The sequence below is a fragment of the Lissotriton vulgaris genome, chromosome 1_1 (assembly GCF_964263255.1).
Source record: "Lissotriton vulgaris chromosome 1_1, aLisVul1.2, whole genome shotgun sequence".
NCBI classification, from domain to species: domain Eukaryota; kingdom Metazoa; phylum Chordata; class Amphibia; order Caudata; family Salamandridae; genus Lissotriton; species Lissotriton vulgaris.
The window spans coordinates 452,063,461-452,082,245 of NC_141685.1; the positions used below are offsets into that span (position 1 = coordinate 452,063,461).

The 18,785-nt window shown below is 43.4% G+C and overlaps 1 protein-coding gene across 1 annotated transcript in view; it reads left to right on the forward strand.

The window, feature by feature from the left end:
- The window catches only part of EFCAB7 (EF-hand calcium binding domain 7), a 413,197-nt gene that overhangs the window by 233,618 nt on the left and 160,794 nt on the right, over window positions 1–18,785 (forward strand). Inside the window, 1 exon segment of the mRNA XM_086953570.1 lies at window positions 13,270–13,411. Within this exon segment, the coding sequence (XP_086809696.1) occupies window positions 13,270–13,411 (142 nt within the window).

Here is an 18,785-nt window from a genome sequence, read left to right on the forward strand (position 1 = left end):
CGACTGTTAGATGATCTGCTAGTCTTTCGTAAAGCCTTGAAAACCGTTTTGTTTTAATAAAATCACTTTTCTCCCTTCTGTTCTGTTTCCTGTGGTGTTGCATTTTTACCTGCCTTGCGCCTGGACGCCCCTTAGCTGGGGCAGCAGTGCGCATTACAAATGTATGTAACATAACATATGTAACATAACATGTTTTAACATGTAAAGCGCTCTGATACCCTAGGGTCCAGCCAGGGCTATATAAAACCTTTAAATAAATTATAAATACCTCCTAAATACGCCTTCTGTTGTGTCACTGAGAAGAAAAGGGATTGCAACCACCAAACATGGTATCATCCTTAGGGCGTGACATTAGAACTACTTTAGTATTTTTAAGGCAGTAAAAGAAATAAAACAACAAATCCCTTCAAATTCCGTTCATGCAAGTTCCTATTCCTCGCCAAGTTGAGCCTCTCCGGTAAAAGGCAAGTAACTTTCTAACCCTCGCCTACCCTGCCCATTTACATCACCCTAGCTTATTTTAGCTGACCATGTTTACTCCATCTCGCTGGTGAAAATTCTCGAATGACGTGGTTTTGCATTCTTTCTGCCCAAATCTTGAATGACAGTTTGCTGGCCCTCGAATACATTGCCCGTTAATTATGGTAACTCTCCTTCCCTCTGTTTTTACCCCGTTAAGTTAGTAGCCAGGTGTGACTGCAGAGATAGCTGTCTAGTTAGTATGTTATTGACATGCATGCCCATCTTAACTGATAATGCTTTTTCCACTTTCCAAAAACTATGTTTTCATGATTTAAGTCTACAGTTTTGAGGAGGTGTACGACTGTTGCGAGCATAAAGAAACGTCAAATACAAAATTAAAAATATGTTATTGTCGCATACTTACTTGTTGGAAGTTGATTATCAACACTGAGGCAGCCGCTGCTAAACAGACAAAATAAGAAACCAAAAGAAGGGGAGCAAGAGCAAAGGTGAAAAACAAAGAATTGCAACTTTTTAAGAATTAGAGTAGACAGCATTACGAATGACTACAATATAGTTACACTTTTCATGCTTTTACGTCCAGGTGTTGTCAAGCATGTCTCTTTTATCATTTAAGTGAAAGTGACTTTTTCGAAGATGACAAATGAGGACATGGAATTAATTCATTCATCAGTGGCAGTGAGAATAAATCACTTTGAACATCTTGTCAGCAGTTTTTGGTAACTCTCGTTACCCCTTCATCATCCCAGCGCAAACCTTATGAACATGAAGAGTGTTTCTGACGTACACCATGCATTGGACCTAAACTCAAAGCTAAGCTGGGACGATCCACTGTCAGTCATTGGCACTATATTCTAGAGCCCGACCACCATTTCCTGGTGACTAGACGTGGCCTATTAATGGCCCGATCTTTATTATGTGACGGCAACTACATCTCTAAAGTGAACTCAATACATTGTGAAGTCCCGCAGGGCTCTTCTCTGAGCCCTACGCTCTTCAATGTGTATATGTCACCTCTGGAAAAAATTATCACCCCTTATGGAATCAAATTGCTGACCTCCGCTGATGACACCCAGCTCGCTGTATCACTAAGCCAGCAGGACAATTCTGCCATTGATCTGTATTCCTGTCTTGGAGATGTAGCCAGCTGGATGGACAGATCTCACCTAAAACTGAACAGTGACAAGACGGAGATACTGGTCATGGGCAACCAGTCACATTTTTGTCCGGAGACCTTGTGGCGTCCGTGTATGGGTCTGCCCCCGACTCCAAAATCTGACATCAAAAGTCTTGGGATCTGGCTGGATCAGGAGCTTACACTGAACACCCAAGCAAGGAAAACGGCCGGAGCCTGCTATGGTCTCCTCCGTACCACCCGCAAAATCCTACCGCTGCTACCCTTTCAGTCTAGGAAGCTCTTAGTTCAGGGCCTAATATTGTCCAGATTGGACTATGGGAATGCCCTCTACCTCGGGGCACCAAAGAAAGTGACAGCCAAACTTCAGGTAGTGCAAAACACGGCTGCCCGGATTCTCACAGGCGCCAACAATCGCTGTTCGGCCAAACCGGCCCTCAGAGCACTGCATTGGCTGCCAATACTTAAAGAGTGCATTTCAAGGCCCTTTGTATAACCCACAAAATACTGCATGGTAAGGCCCTACCCATCCTCAAAGACCTCATTGCCCCCTATACTACCAACAGAACCCTTCGATCCACGAACCTCCACCTGACCTTGACGCCCAGGATCAAGAGAGCTCATTCTGGAGGTCGTCTATTCTCGTATAATGCCTCCAAACTGTGGAACTCACTCCCACTTGACATGCGTGCTCAACCCAATCTTCTTTCTTTCCGTAAACTCATAAAGACCTGGCTTTATCCTTAACTCTTTCTCATCTGTTCTCGCTCGTCTCTATCATTAGCGCTAGGACGCTCACGGGCAGCCATGCGCTCTAGAAATCCTTAAACATTAAACATTAAACATTGTACTTCCCATTGGTTCTTTAGATTTGGATTGTCATGGCCTGAATGAATGAATAGCATTTTTATACCGCGCAAACTTAGCCTCAAGGGGCATCAAGGCGCAGAACAAACAAACAAAGAAGTCCAAACTACCAGATAACTGAACCAAGAGACCGCTAGGAGCACAACCCCTAATATGCCTGAAAAAAAAGTCAGGTCTTCAGGTGTTTCCTGAAGACCACCAAGGAAGATTGACTAGTGAGCTCCAAAGGGAGAGAGTTCCAAAGTTTAGGAGCCAAGATGGAAAAGGCTCTGCCTCCCCATCTTGCCTTTGCAAACCTTGGAACCACAAGCATGTTCTTCGATGATGACCGGAGGGTTCTACTGGGGGTGTACACACACAGAAGAGACCTAATACCTTCTGATCCAGAGCTGTGAATAGCACCATGGGCCAGGCAGAGAAGTTTAAAAGAAATCCTAGAAGGAATCAGAAGCCAGTGGAGGTCCCTTCTGGCCATAGTTACAGAAGCTCGTCTAGGGAGTATTAAGACCATCCTGGCTGCGGCATTCTGTACCATTTGGAGACGGTAGATGGAGGCTTTGCTAATGCCACCATAAAGGGCATTGCAATAGTCTAGCCTCGATAATACTAAGGCAACTGTTGCTTGTTTCCGAGCTACCGGGGACAAGTAGGGGGCAATTTTCCTAAGGATTCTAATAATGCCGCAACAGGTTGACACTGTCCTGTTTACCTGAGTGTCAAAAGATAAGGCAGGGTCAATTAGGACACCAAGGTTCCTGGCAGTAAGAGTAGGGCGAGGGCATTCTCCCAGGGACGGTGGCCACCAGTCCTTTGATCAAAGATCTTGGCTCTCTCCAAAGACCATAATTTCGGTCTTTTCGCCGTTTAGTTTAAAAAAATTACGCACCATCCATTGGGAGACTGCTTCCATACAGGCTCTAAACTTGGGGGCAATCTCACTAGCCGGCTGAGTGATAGATACCAAGATCTGAGTGTCATCAGCATACAATAGCACATCTAGACCAAAGGATCTTATCACCTTGGCAAGTGGGGTAACATAGATGTTAAATAATAAAGGACTCAATGAAGAGCCCTGAGGAACCCCACATTGCACTTCTTGAGAATCGGAGAGGACGTTGCCCATTTTAACTCTCTGCTCCCTATGATGGAGGAAGGAGGAGAGTAGACTTAGGGCAAAACCCCCTACTCCGATATCCTTGAGCCTGGAGATCAGTATTGACGGGGACAAGGTGTCAAACGCTGCTGTGAGATCTAATAACACTAGCAGCGAGGAGTGTCCCCTTGTCAACCTCAGATCGGATTTTATTAATCACGACCGTGAGAGCAGACTCAGTGCTGTGAGCTGATCGAAACCCATGCTGGGAGATGTCTAACAAGTTGGAACTTTCAATGAAAGCAGACAGGTTACGATTATGTGGGACTCCAGGATCTTGGCTGGGGCCGGAAGTAGGGAGATAGGGCGATAATTTTTCAGTATTCCTGGATCCAAGGAGGGTTTTTTAAGTAAAGGTCTAACAACGGCAGTCTTCCAGGGGGAGGGAAAGGTCCCGTCTCGAATCGCCAAGTTCATAACCTCTAATAGAGGGGGAAGAACAGACCCTCTGCAGGTCTTCAAAGTTCTTAAAGGGCATGGGTCAAGGGACGAGCAAGACTTAGTGGCATCGAGAAGGAGATTGAGAACTTCCAAGGACAAGAGAGGGAAGCCTTTGAGCTGCGGTTTAGGCGGGGCATCGACCTTCTCAGCAATATAGGGGGTTGAAAAGGAAGATCCTACTGCCTTGGCATTATTATCTTCTTGATTGCTGATTTCAAGAGCGCTATAAATATCAGCAATCTTAGAGTGAAAGAAACTCGCTATGCTATTACAAAGTTCCTGAGTTTCGATGGTACGGTCGGCTGATCTAGGTGTCGAAAGAAAGTCTATTATGTTGAAAAGATCTTTAGGCGATTTAAGAGAAGTTGTACGGTTAGTGAAGTGGCACCTTTTTTCCTCAATAATTGCCTTCTTATAATCTCTGATCAGAGATTTATGCAGGGCTTTCCCCCGTAGATCAGGATGAGCAGTCCAGGACCTCTCTTGTTGCCTGCATTTCTGACGCCTTAATCTTAAACGGTCAGAGAACCAGGGTTGAGAATGGCTTGTGCGGGCTGAGTAGTAACCTTTTGCCGGAGCCAGAGAGTCTATGGCACTGGCTAGGGCATTTGAGAGGTCAGAGGCAGCCCTATTGGTATCACCCAGGGGAGGGCAACTGAGGGCATTCAGGAAAGGTGACAGAGTGTCATCATTAATTGCTTTGTAATTCCTTCTGGTTGCCCATACGCTACTCTTGGGTTTATTAGATAGAGTGGGATTGACTTTAAAGTGGAAGGGGACTGCCAGATGGTCGGACCAAGAGAGAGGAATGGCCTGGTTCTTTGCTGCGTGGGACTCATGTCGTGGCATGGAAGCAGAGATGAGTGTGGTGTTCCACTCTGTGTACTTGACATACAGTGCTGTGCTTGTGCCTTCCTTCCCAGCTGTCGGATCGCTTGTCCCACTTCTAGGGGCTTCCCTCCTGCTGTGTGTACCTATCCCCCCAAACACCTAGACAAGTGGAGTTGGCACCCCAGGTGAGCTTTGGGGACAGCCATTTATTTATTCATTTATTTATGGGTTTATATAGCGCAAAGTTAAGATAAAAAACTTATAAGAACACCATCCTTTAATTCATTGTTTAGGCAATGGTGACAACGAAGGACAATCAGATGCCCCGTGCCCAAAATCCATAGTGAACATCAACGTGAGAAGAGGTAAAACCTCCCCCCATGTTTTATTCATGCAATATACCAGTCAAACAAATTTGAGAAAAGGAGATACTAAATGTTCCCCAATCTTACACCATAGGTACACAGCTCATCCCTGAGGAAGAACCCTGTAAACAGAATAAAGGGTTTGGAAACGCGTCGGCTGTTCAGCTGTTTGAAAGGCAACCTAAATTCTAAGGGTTCGCACACGAACATTGGGCGATTTCATCAAAGTCATAAAGCCCAATGTGTCTAGTCCGACTAAACATGCACGCTTGGTCGTAAGGACTAGTATAAAAACAAGTATAGGTGTATCAAATTGAGTTGCTTTTCAGTCTAAATAGTTAAAGTGTAACCATAAATGAATGTTATGATTTGTTTTTTACAAAGTATCACATTTTTGACTTATGTTTGTATTGTTTCAACTGCTTAAGGAATGTTTAAACCTCTGATATTTGTACAAAATGCAAATATTCTCTTGAAACTTTGAAAATGTTTGAATGAATATACAAACCTTCGGAATCTATGAAAAGAAGGTACACAGCTGCTAAATAAAAAGCTGTTGTGAATTGAACCCGAGCCCTGGCACCCTTGTTTTTGATATAACGTACATTGTCCAGCCAGGACTTGTAGGACAAAACCCCTCCAGTGTTAAAAGCCTCAAGCCTGAGGCAACCTCTGGTATAGCGCAGTAGTGTCCAGAGATATATAGCTGCCCACAAAATTAAATTAAAAGAACAAACCTACATCACAAGAAGTATTTTATTAGTTGAAAGATGAGGTTTGTTTGTTAAAAAAGTTGGGTATACATACAGATCGAGTTACTAGGTCTGATTATACCACTTTAAGGTTCAAAGAAATCGTCAACATGTTTCTGCCCCACCTCGCCCAGCCGGGTCTAGGGAGCAGTCGTCAGGACAAACAAACTTAAAAAGGAACTGTACTCACACGATTTGTGTAGTAATACCAGTGGATATTGTGTTGCCACTGTGGATTCTGAGGAAGTATAGTGTACTTGTAGTGGAAGAAATATAAGAAAAGTGGGGGTGTATATACAGCACTTCATAGTTAAGTATTTAAATATTTAAATTCTCGATTTGAGATAAACGCATAATTATGCTTGTTAAATTCACAAGGATAGTTCAATACGGAGACCATCGTGTTCAAGTTTACATAGAGGATAACATCTTGTTCTACAAACTCGGTGGTAACTACCATTGTTCTTTGGATGACAATATTGCGGATGTCATCAGTTTGGAGGTTTGGCTCCTAATGATATTATAGAGTTCTTTGGGATGTTTTTTTGCAGCGTCTAAAGCAGAGCAGATGAAAGCTGTCTTTTTATTCTTAATTTGTAATTTCTGCGTGCTGCCTTAAGTTGATCACGGTGGAGGGTGGAAGGATTGGTCCTCCAAATTCTTTCTGAGGCTCTGAGATGTCTTCTTTCTTCATTGATGTCGGTGGTGAACTATGACCTGGAGGGGTTGATCCTGTTTTTTTTAGTTTCAAGGTGGTCCAGGGTTAGCGTCATTTGGAGTGGTAGAGAGAGGTGAGTTCGGTGGTTGAGAGGTGATCAGTCGTGCTAGGGAGGAGCGATCTTAGTCCTTCTTCTAGGTTGGCCCGCGGGACTTGAGCTGTGTTCCTGACCCATTTCGGGGCGCCTGTTTGGGGGGTTGAGTTAGGAACGGTTGGTTGATATGGAAAAGAATGATGTGGTGATCTGACCAGTCCACGGGAATGATATGGTCAATAGTGATTTTGTTTCTTTCAGAAATGATTGCTTCTAGGTTTGCTCCTCTGTGGTGTGTTTCTTCTGAACAATGTTGGGTTACATTGTTTTCTAGAAGGAGGCTGTTAAGAGTTTGAATGAGCTGTTTTTTTTGTTTCATTCCATCTTATGTTGAGGTAGCCGAAAATGATGCTGTTGGAGTTGCTGAGTGCGTAGTGGGTGATCCGCTCAGAGAGGGGTTCCCCGAGTTCGTTGGAGTTACCTGGTGGGTGGTACAGGAGATGGCAAAGTAGTGAACTGTTAGTGCATGACTTGATGTTGACTGAGAGGCATTCAAAGAAGCTATACAGGCAAGATGTGATTTCCGTGATGGAGAAGTTACTTTTGTGAATAATTGCTATGCCTCCGCCTCTCTGCTCTAGTCTATCTTTGTAATCATTGTAAATCCGGGAGGCACCAGCATGTCCATGTTGGGGTAAGACTGGGTGTTTAGCCAGGTTTCCGTGATGAAGGCTACATCTAGGTCATGGGAGAGGATAGCTTCTGCTAGGTCTGTTGCTTGTTTTGAGGCAGATCTGCAGTTGATGAGCATGCATTTAATGGGGGGTTCATCTTTGTACCTCTACTTGCTGGGCTGTGCTCTAGGTAGGGATGTTAGTTGAGCTGGGGGTCTAGGGACTCTTGCGGGGGGTTTTCCCTTCCAACTCCTGTAATTACTTGGATCGTGGATTTGGGTGAGGAGTTTAAAGGGGGTGGCATATGCTAAGGCAGGTGGTATTGCTTCCTGGGAGGGATCAGTGGATTTGGGGGAGGGGTTTGAGGGGGGGGGGTCATATGATGAGGCGAGTATTGTCGCTTTCTGAGGGGAAAGAGTTGATTTTGCTCTTCTTGGTCTGTATGATCGGATCTCGTTCCCAGGTTTAATGGTTGAAGGTCGGGTTCCGGGAGGGGGCCCACTGGGGGGGGGGGGGGACAGAGTCTTACTGCATCTGGGTTGTGAGGGGATTGGAGGGGCCACGGAGTGTTGAGTGGGCATTCAGATTTTATTTAGGGAGGATATGGTTTCGTTCAGGCCTCGTACCAAGGTTTCAAGCTGAGATTCTAAAAGGTTGAGGCGTTGCGTCATGTTATCTGTGGCGGTGGGAAGGGTAACATGAGTGGCGCAGTGCGCGGGGGAGGTGGGTGCGGTCCAGTCTTGTTGGATTTCTGATAGGGCTCATGGGTAGGAGGGGTGCTGGCTCTGGTTGAGGGTCAGGCTTTGTTAGGACTGGGTGTGGGGAAGGGCTGTGGGGAGGTTGTGCTTGGGGATAGGGCTCCTCTCTGGGAGAATGGTTGGGATTGGCAGGGGCAGGGTTGGACAGTGGAGGGAACCTTATTCGGAGGGTAAGAGTGGCAGTAAGTGCCATTGGAGGGCGGGGGAGGGGATCGGGGTCCGTTACCTTGTTTGTTGTTATTGGAGGCTCCTAGGGGGAGGGGTCCGAGCGTGATGAGTATTATGTAATGTGCCTTCTTTAGCGAGAGGAAGAGGGAATCGAAGACCTCAAGGTTATCGTTTTTTGCCTGTATCAGGATAGTTCCATTCTCGAAAATGGTTATGGAGATGTTGCCAGTTAGGGTCCGATTTTTCGGGAGAGAGATCGTTAGTTTGCAGCTATGGGCTGTGATGGTGGTTTTGGAGATGAGGAGATGTGAGTTGAGGATGGTGACCCAGTTGTCGGGTCTGTCAGTGTGTAAGAGGAAGTCCATTTTTAGCTCCCCTCTAGAGGAGCAGTGGTATGTGTCTACGAAATCATACAGGAAAATAAGAGTTGGTCGAAAGGTGATTTAGGTGGGTTTGAGAAAGTTGGAAATTAACTTTTGCTATGCAATGACCTTTTGTTGCGAGGTTGCAGATTGGTGGTCCCTGTAGGGATAAGGATTCGTTTGTTCAGTTTGGCTCATGAGGGTCACCAAGGCATTTGTAAGACCAAAGAAGTTTTTAGGAGTTCGTATTGGTGTCCGAGAATGGTCTTATAAATGAAAGGTTGGGTAGAGATCGTTACTAATGTAGACTGAGTGACAAGAGCCAAAAGTTAAGGATGGCTCCCATAGTTTGCAGAGAGATCCCCAGTGAGGTATGGGAAGAATCTCTTTGGATACATTAGGCCCAGTAGACAACAAATGTAATGGAAGCAGGTATGTGTTGGCTTTGAGGGACATGTTGTCGAGATGGCCTGTGTTGAAAATTGTTCATGACTTATCCATTCGCTCTGTTTGCTGAGGAAAGCAATTCGCATTGCGAACTCACCGACAACGGTATTCAATGTCCTTGAGCTGAAAATGAAAAACTTTCTGTCAGAGAGGTTCATCACGCACAAAAGTTGTGCCTTGTACCACCTCAAAACTAATGTCATGATTGAGAGATTTAACCGCATGTTGTAAGAGTCCTTTCATATTTCAAGACTTCAGGGTCGAGATTGGGTCATGGGTTTGGAAGATCAAGTGGAAGAGTATCGTTATAGACCTCATTTAACCACTGGTCTCTATCCCATTGAAGTTTTCTGCAAACCTAACACCAGAATATGTCTCCCGTGGGTCAGACCATATGGTAGTTCGTTTTCCACAGTGGAGGAGAAGGTGGCAGAGTGTGGGCCAAAGGAAGTGCGCGTATAAGAGGATAGGAAAAGGCATTTTGACACCTGTAAAGTGGTCAAAGATGTAAGAGGGCAGGTTGGTGATGTGGTAAGAGAGAGACTACTGAGGGAAACACAAAGAGGTTCTCATTTTGGCATTCCTCAATGTGTGGTCAAAGTGTTTAAAAGAGCAGCTAAGTTGGAGGATGGTAGAAGATAGAATTTCAGTAGAATATTTGTAAATAGTAAATCTTTTTTGTGTTGGGTTCATTTTTGTTCATCTTTGGGTAGTGATGGTTTTATTTTTAGGGAGGGGATGGTGTGATATCTGTAATTTATGGAAGGCTGTTATATATGTTATCTCTTGAGTGCTGTGAGCAAACTGCATTCGCCTGAGAATTTTGATTGTGGAATGTTATGACTGAAATTGTACAGTTAGACTCTGGGCAGAAGCAGAGCTCGATGGATGGTGTTTCTCTTGCTCTACATCAAAGTAACTTGTTCCTACTCTGTGCCTCCTGGATATCATTGGCAAAACCCTACTTCACAGAGGATTCAGTCTGGATTACACTGCTTTGCATTGTTGGCATTTGGAACAACCTTGCAGTCATAAAGTAAGAGTCCAGTTCTGTTCCTGTGGGATTACTTTCAAGTAGAAATGGCAAGAAGATCTTTTTTTAAAACAAGTTGTTTATGTATTGTGGTGGTTCTTCTGAGGCATATGCTGTGATGTTCTAGTGTTTGGTATCTAAATATGATGGTGATACCCATTAGAGGTGAGGATCATAAATGCAAAAGTCTTTCCTTGCCTGGAGGCAAATGAACGATGCTGCTTGGCCTATACCTTTGCTCAACACAACTGATTATGTACAAGATTAAGCTGAGATTTACTGAGCGGACTCTGCTAGTGAACAAACCTCACAATTCAGTGAGTTATGAAATGAAAGGAACTTAGCTAGGACTGCATGGTCTTGGCCTCTCGAACACAAACACTGCACATTTCAGAAAGACTGGTGACAAAAGCCAGTTCCAGATCACTTGTGTTCTCAGCATAATGGCCTAAGGGTATATACCTGAAGCTCAAATACATGAAACAAGATACCACCCTAACAAACTCTTTAAAAAAGTGAGACAGACTGCAACATTAGACTCTCCACAGTTTTCTCCTGCTCAGGTGAGTATTGCCTAGCAAATGCTGAATTATTTTTAGCAAAATGCATAACATTACACAAGGAATGCACACATTCCCCTTCATAACTACACTGTAGTTGTGCCGCCAACCTGTAAATCAAGTTGGCACGCAACCACCCCTTTCTCAAACCTCCAAAAAGCCAACAACTCATCAACATCTTAACTTTCAAGAAGACTTCGTAGCATCTCCCTTCAGTGCGGTGAAGTGTGGGCAAAACGTTTTATCAAATTTAGGCAGTACGTAAATATATAAGAAAGTAGTATCTGAGCATAACTTAATTCTTCGGGCTGACTGTCTGGTATCTACACAGAAATGGATGGTGCACTGTCACTTGGAATCATTTCCCCTCAAAAAGGAGTTTTTGCCTCAAACTTTATTCCCGCTATATCGCCCATAAGAATCTGCTAACAGTTTTCATGGATTGTTCTAGCACAGATCGAAAAAACAAAAGTCCTTGCTTTGGAAATCATCATTTTATTTAAAACATTAAAATAGACTCTTGGAATCTGGTGATTAGCTGAAGTGCTATGTAAACTCATGACGGAATTCACTTTAAAACCAGCTGATCAAAGCAATACAACACGTATTTGCCTACTGCCCATGAGTCTAACAAGCAGTCAGTCAAGCTGTCTTGAAAACACATGTCAATCACCATAGACGACTGATGTGTGAGAAAGTAAATTTACTAGAATATGTGTTTTCATGCCTGCATATTTTTTAGGGAAATACAAATATCCATATGTGCATTAACATGTGATGTAAACATTTTACTAATCAAATGCTATTTAGTTATTTTGTCCTTTTGCAGCCCACTAAACCATTACACTTTTGACATACTTACACGTCATAAACGATTTCTCAAATGTTATTTGAAAATATGGGGACATTTGCACCCAGGTAGTTACATTATTATAATCACATATAATTCCGTTGCTACATAGAAAATCTGAAAAAATATTAAAAACATGTATCCAATGTATAAAAGTAGAGACATTCATCCACTTTATAAAGAATAGGCAGCGGAGATCCAATGAAAGATAACATGAATTTATTCTTTGTTCTTCACAACTGAGAGACAACGGTCAACCTGCGTTTCAGCCCATTGTAGCACACAGGCATGTGGTTTTTAAAAGCCTCAGATGTTGTAGTATGTCAATTAATTCCACGACAAAAATCTGTAATACTTCATTAGATTTGGGCGGATTGTGGAAGCTGGAGTATGGAGTATGGTCTTCGGGTCTGTCTCTAGCGCATCGTCTCCGTATGTCTCGAGCGTGAACAACTGTCTAATGCGGTCTGGGAGGAAAGCGAGTCAAATCCTCAGATCCTGAAAAGATCAAATAATTTCAGACAAAATATTCCCCATGGTGTGGACCAGTTGTTACTTGTTTATTTCCCATGCCCACACACTTCCCAGAATATCAAGGGATCAGATCAGTGTCTAGTTCTCGCTCTCGTTCTGATAATGTTTGTTTCTTAGCATCTTTTCGGAACATGTGCACCAAGAATAGGACAATTACGAGGTTATCCAGTGGACTGCCCAGAAGAGTGTGATAACACACACCAGGACTATCAACGAGTGCTCCTCATGCATGATACAACTATCAGTAATACACTAAGCACAACAGTTTAGTTGTAAATACTACGTACTAGGATAGTCAGAAAGTATGAAAATACTACGAAAAAAGGTTTTGATGGTGTTATCCTTACTTCGTCTGGCGTATCACAAGACCTCATTTTGTTGTAGGAATTTAACCTACAGAAGGCCCTGTGCTCCATTTTAAAACCTGATCTATCAGTGATCTACAAGCACCTAAATGCAAGCACACTCCTCCCTTTATAAACTCCCCTCCCCTACATATGCTTTTGCTGATGACGCCAACAATACTTACTTTCGGCAGATAATATTTTTTTATTTTATTTCATGGGGTGCTAATAATGTGCAAAATTAGCCCGAGAGAGTGCCAGTAGCATATGCATAGCAAGGGGAGGCATAACCAATATGTGAGTATAGGTAGAAGTGAGGGAGCGTTCACTGGGAAAACCCAGGACCATAGCATCCCTGACTGCCAACGTTTTTCTTTTTCCACAAAACCAAGTTTGTTCGTAGAATGGGTCTTGTATTATCTATCATAGTTGTTTATGTACCTCACAATTTCCAGGCTTAAATGCAACCAAAATCCTCAACTACCCACAAAGTTTTGAAGGCCTTTCTTTCCTAAATGTTATCTGTTCCCATTCACAAACCCTGTCTCAGCTTAACAGCCACAAGGGCCTTAAGTTGGTTCATTCTGCAACTGATGATTATATAAATCACGCTACTCACTCTCTTGGTGATGACCATTTTAGATGTCTTGTTTTTGCCACATGTTACATGTTTTGAACCACGTGCTGTTCTTGAGCAGCCGTATTTTCATAACCTTCATTTAATTAACATTCTTGTCATGTTCTGCTTTTTGTTTTACAGGAGTGGCAATACACACGTTCAAAGGGATGCTTCTTTTAGGAGGAGAACGGCGAAATAGTCACTCATCGTTACAAACTACAGATACCACAGAAGTCCAGCATATATATAACTATCCAGCCTTTAAACCTGAGCCAAATAGAAGGTATGATGACATATGTTTGAAACAACCTGATGTTTGGGAGGCCTTCCTGCTGAAACCAAGGACCACATGTACGTAGGTTTCATTTTACGATTACCTAATAGCGACTTTTTGTGATTCGCTATTAGGTAATCGCAAACACTAATGTATCTTTCACACATTTAGCGATTCCTTATGGGGTCATAATTGATCTACCTCACTAATATTCTTGAGGTCGGTTGCAATTTGCGACTCATCAGAAATCACTAAAAATACACAGATGGTGGCCTGCTGGAGACCACCATGTCTGTGTTTGCTTTTAACTAAAGCAAGTTTTCATTTTTTTTAAATGCAGTCCGTTTCCTTATAGGAAAATGGGATGCGTTTTCAAAACAAAAATGAAAAGTTTTCTTTTAATTTTGTAAGAGCAGACAGTGGTCTGTGGGACCACTGCCTGCTCTTAAAAAAACATTGTTGCACACATTCACAAAAGGGAAGGGGACCCCTTTCTGCTTGCGCATGTGGTACCACCAACTTCAAGTTGGTAAAATGCAAATGTTTTGCGCAAAACATTCTTGCATAATATTGTGAGTTGCTATTAGAAAGGGACGCCCTTAACACGTCCTTTCCCAAAACCGAATTGCTAACCCATTTGGCGATTTGGTAATAATGCTCCAGGACAAAGGAACATCAGCTGTCCTGGTGCTGCTAGATCTATCGGCAGCTTTTGATACCATCTCTCATGAAATTTTGGTTGAGCGCCTGACTGAGACTGGACTAGGGGGCACGGCACTGGCTTGGCTAAAGAGCTTTCTTCTGGATCGAACCCAATGTGTCACCATGGGAGATTTTCGATCCAAGGAGACCAGGATTACTAAGGGGGTGCCACAGGGCTCTTGTTTGAGCCCCACATTATTCAACATCTATGTGGCCCCCCTGGCGAACATCCTGAGAGCCTTTGGCTTTTGCCCAGTGTCATATGCTGATGATACTCAGCTGCTCTTTCCCTTTGACCATCTAACTCCAGAGGTATTACACTCTTTCTCTGAGGGGATGAGAGCAGTTTCCCAATGGATGTCTTTGAACAAGTTGCAGTGCAACGTCTCAAAGACAGAGGTTATGCTCTTTGGTGAGGCTAAAATCTGCTGGGCTCCTGACTGGTGGCCTTTAGACCTAGGCCCAGTCCCTGAGCCTAAGCAGATAGTTAAGAACTTAGGGGTCCGTCTGGAACAAGAACTCAGCCTGAAGCAGCATGTTACCAACATTGTAGGGTCCTGCTTTCGAACTATAGGGCTACTACGCCGAGTTTTTCCTCTGCTTCCAGACACTATTAGAAAGACCCTGGTCCAGGCGCTGGTTATCAGTCGTCTCGACTATTGTAATGGCCTCCTGCTGTCAGCCAATGAGGAGGATTTGGACAGGTTGCAGGTTGTGCAGAACACTGCAGCTAGGCTGGTGGTAAATGCTCCTCCCAGAACACCATCAAAACCTCTTCTTGCCAGGCTTCATTGGCTCTCCATCCGGCAGAGAGTCACCTTTAAGATCTGTTGCACGGTACATAAAGGTCTTCATGGTCTGGGTCCCTCTTATCTCGCAGACAAGTTTGTGCCGTATGTCCCTTCCCGTGCTCTTCGGTCCAGTGATCAATTGCTTCTTGTGGTTCCTAGGATCAAGCGGGCAAGGCAAGGGGGTAAGGCTCTGTCGGTTAGGGGACCAAAGATTTGGAACGGCCTCCCCCTCCAGCTTAGGCAGCTTGAAAATCATCTGGCCTTCAGGAAAAAGTTGAAGACGTTTCTGTTTCAGGTCTAGCTTTACAGGTTTCAGAATTGGATTACAGTTATATAACTTGTTCCCTGGTAGGTTTGGCAGTCATAAAGCGCGGAGATACTCCCCTGGGAGTCTATTCAAGCGCTCTATAAACACGCAAAATAAAATAAATAAATAAAATAAGGTTACCAAATCACAAAATGGGCCTTTGTACATACAAAATGTTTTTCCGGTCACAAACAAAATGTTGTGCTGTTTGTGACATGAGAAAAGCTAAGTCTATGTGGCCCCAAGAGTGTAAACAATCTTTTTACTGAGGGAGTATTTACTTACTCTGGTGAGAGGACTGCAGTAGGACTCCCTGTAGTAGAAAGTGATCCAAGAAGCCGTAGCTACCTTTCCCTCAACAGAAATATGACAAAGGTGTTTGTGCTTTCTTCTGTCCTTGGCTTTTGACACTAACTAGACTTTCTCCACTCTTGTTTACATATTCGATCCGTTGTCAGTGTTTTTGTGTACTTTACTTATGTTTTTTCATTGTTTAATTTCCTTTGAACATTTTCTGCCCAATTGAATGTCAAAGATGTGTTCCTTGAAAAGATTATAAGGAGTTGGTGTTTGTCTCTTGTTCCCTTTTCTCCTGTGACACCTCTTCTACAACAATCCCATTTATCTTGAAAAGGTGTTGGTGGCTATTGTATTAGTTGTCCTCATGATGCATTCCTTTGAAAAGAGCCCTGGAGCCCCCTCAGGGATAACCAACTCAAATAAAAGTGAATAAAACATTTAGGCCCTAATTACAAGTGGCTGGATCCTTCTCGCGTCATTTATTGCAGCTTAATGGCGCAGATTTCTTAATTTGGTTTAGCTGCATTGAACTGAGCATTACACGGTCATAAGAACGGACAGTGTCTAACAGCCTTGAAAAAGTCTTGTAGACAAAGCACGAGTTGCCTGCCTTTTGATGATGTATTGTATGTAATACGAAGCCTTACATAAGAAAACACGAAGATCAATAAAAATATATTATGCTCACATTTACTGATGACATAGCATTGTCCATGAGAATTTACTCTTGTTCTTCAGTACCATTTCTTTTGTAAAAAGTACAGTTCTGAAACTTTGCTCCAGGACAATTTTCCACTCAAGGTGGCAGGGTGACGGTACCCAGGGAGCACCATCACAAGGGGATAGCCTTTATCCTTTCAGGACTTCATATCCTCTCACTTTGACCATGGTTCGGATTTGCGAACCCTATATCATAAGCTATCGCATTGTTTTGTGTAAGTTTGCACCTTATGCCCTGGTAAATGACAAACTCCCTTATTGTAAAAACAGGGATTCTGCTACTTTAGGTCTGGAAAACACATGAAATCCTGCATGCACAGCAACTTTTTGGAAGAGGCGATTCTTTAGATATAGCGGGGAGTTGTAGATAGTGATTTGCGCTGCATTTATGGGAATGGTATTCGTCTATGTCCAGATCTGTGTTAAGATTACGCCGTTATAACTTTGCGCATTACAGCCAGTCTGGATACACAGCCACACACAGAGATACATCAGTAGGAGCCGCCATTTTGTACATCGTGTGGCGGGTCTCTTTGCTTGCAACTTGCTGCCGAAAATACTGTAAGGGTCTCACTTAGGACGTGAATAAGCTCTGTTTTCTGTCTTCAAACAACCTTGTGGCCAATCAAGTGCTTACACTGAGAATCAATCGTTAATGAGTCAATGGCAGCTAACGTGTACTGGCCGGGTATTCATTCGTTTTCCATAGTTTACAGATTTCACCATCCCGCCCACTACGCAGTGAGTGCGCACATTAGGAGCATTACTTGTGTGCAAAATGTCCTGTTAGCCTACTATCAGTAGCACGGACCATAGCAGCGGGGGCGCAGGGTGTCTTGAGCAAGAAATCGGGTGCGCAGGTAGTCCGCCATTTTAAACGGGCATTTCTTCGCGCCGTTTTCACCCCTGTACTTTGCCGATAAACTCTTGTGCGAGAGCGCTTTATATTACTCACGACCTTGATGTATTGCCAGCCGCTGAAGTCTGGTTTCCTGAAGTCATTCCCAGCGCTGCACAAACTCTGCCTCGTACAGCGGTGAGGCGAACCAGGTGCTCCGGGAGGCCTCGTGTGTGCAGCCGGGTCCGGGCTCATTCCCGCTCTGCAGTCGCCGGCGGTCAGGGCAAAAGGTTGTTTCCTCGGCTTCCCGGGTTCGGATTCGGCCCAGATTTTCAGGATCGTTGGGTGTGATGTTCCGACACCTAAATCCCCTCTTGGTTCAGGAAATGGGGTCGGATTGCAGCCCTCTGTATTCAGGAGATCGTAGCTGCCTGGAGGAGGACAAATTTACGCCGCCATTTCTCCGGCGTCCAAGCCACGTCCCCCCTGGAAGAGGCGATTCTAATACTAAGTAAATTAGTGTACAGGTTCTCCTCCACTTTTGTGGCACTGGTATGGAGAAGGGAAGATTTAACATTAACACATGACATATTAAAGGATTCACTAAACCTTGATGGAGTTTCCAAAGTTAAATGGTTACAATATATAAATGATAGTTTTTATTCAGTTGGGCAAGCCAATCTATTTGATGATCCCCTTGCATTTAGAGCTATATCAAGAAGCAAGTTGAAGGGTCTTTTTTTGGCAAAAGAGAAAACTCTAAAAAATGGCCTTAATGCTAAAAAGCCTAGGGCCGATCTATATCTTCCAACCCCAGATCTAGTATGCAGGATCACACGTACCTGAACTTTGTGACTAATATTAAACATAGATTTCTATTAGTCGGGTTTCGCTCGAATTTTATCCCTTAATGCTGGGCTATCCTCCTAATTAATTTTCTATGGAGGCACTCTTACTCTGCCCTTGTGACTCCCGTTCATCCCAATGTGACCTACATTTTTACTCTTTTGTAGATTTTATCGGGAGGCTTGGAAGAGATATATATTGCCACTCTTGCGCAGAATGAATCGTAGACAGTGTCGCCCACTCCATACTTTTTGAAAAGTTTACCGGATCCTTTTACTCATTTTTTTCTGGCTTCCTTCATAAAACTAAAAAGGAGGAAAAATACTCTGTCATGATGAGCTATTTTGTGCGTGCTTTTAGAGTTTTTATTTGCTCTCATTTAACTATCTGTCTTTTTTTATCACGATTTGTAATGAATATTGCTTGCATGGAAATAATGATTTATCTAGTGGAGTATACTTTTTATGCCATTGCTCTATTCACTGGCGAAATAAAGTGACGTTGATTGATTGATTCATAGAGTAAAGGTTTCTTAAAAGAAAGTCCAACCTCAAAATCCTCATATCACACTTGATTAAGTATATAAATTCATAAATAAAACCTTTGACTTGTTATTTGGTCACCTATTGTTTTTATTTGATTTTGGGGTAGCACTTATCACCATATTCACCCAAAGTAAGAAATATGCTTTCTATCTCTTTATGAAAGCAATAGTAGACAAATGTACACTATTTTAACATTCATGGCAAGAAAACAACTCGACCTCAAGCTACCAGTGTTCTAAATCAACCTCGGTATTATGTTCGGGCCGCATCCTGCCACACCAGTCACAACTGACTCTCCTGGGGCGCCAGGGCCTAGTCCGTGTCTGTCTTCCCC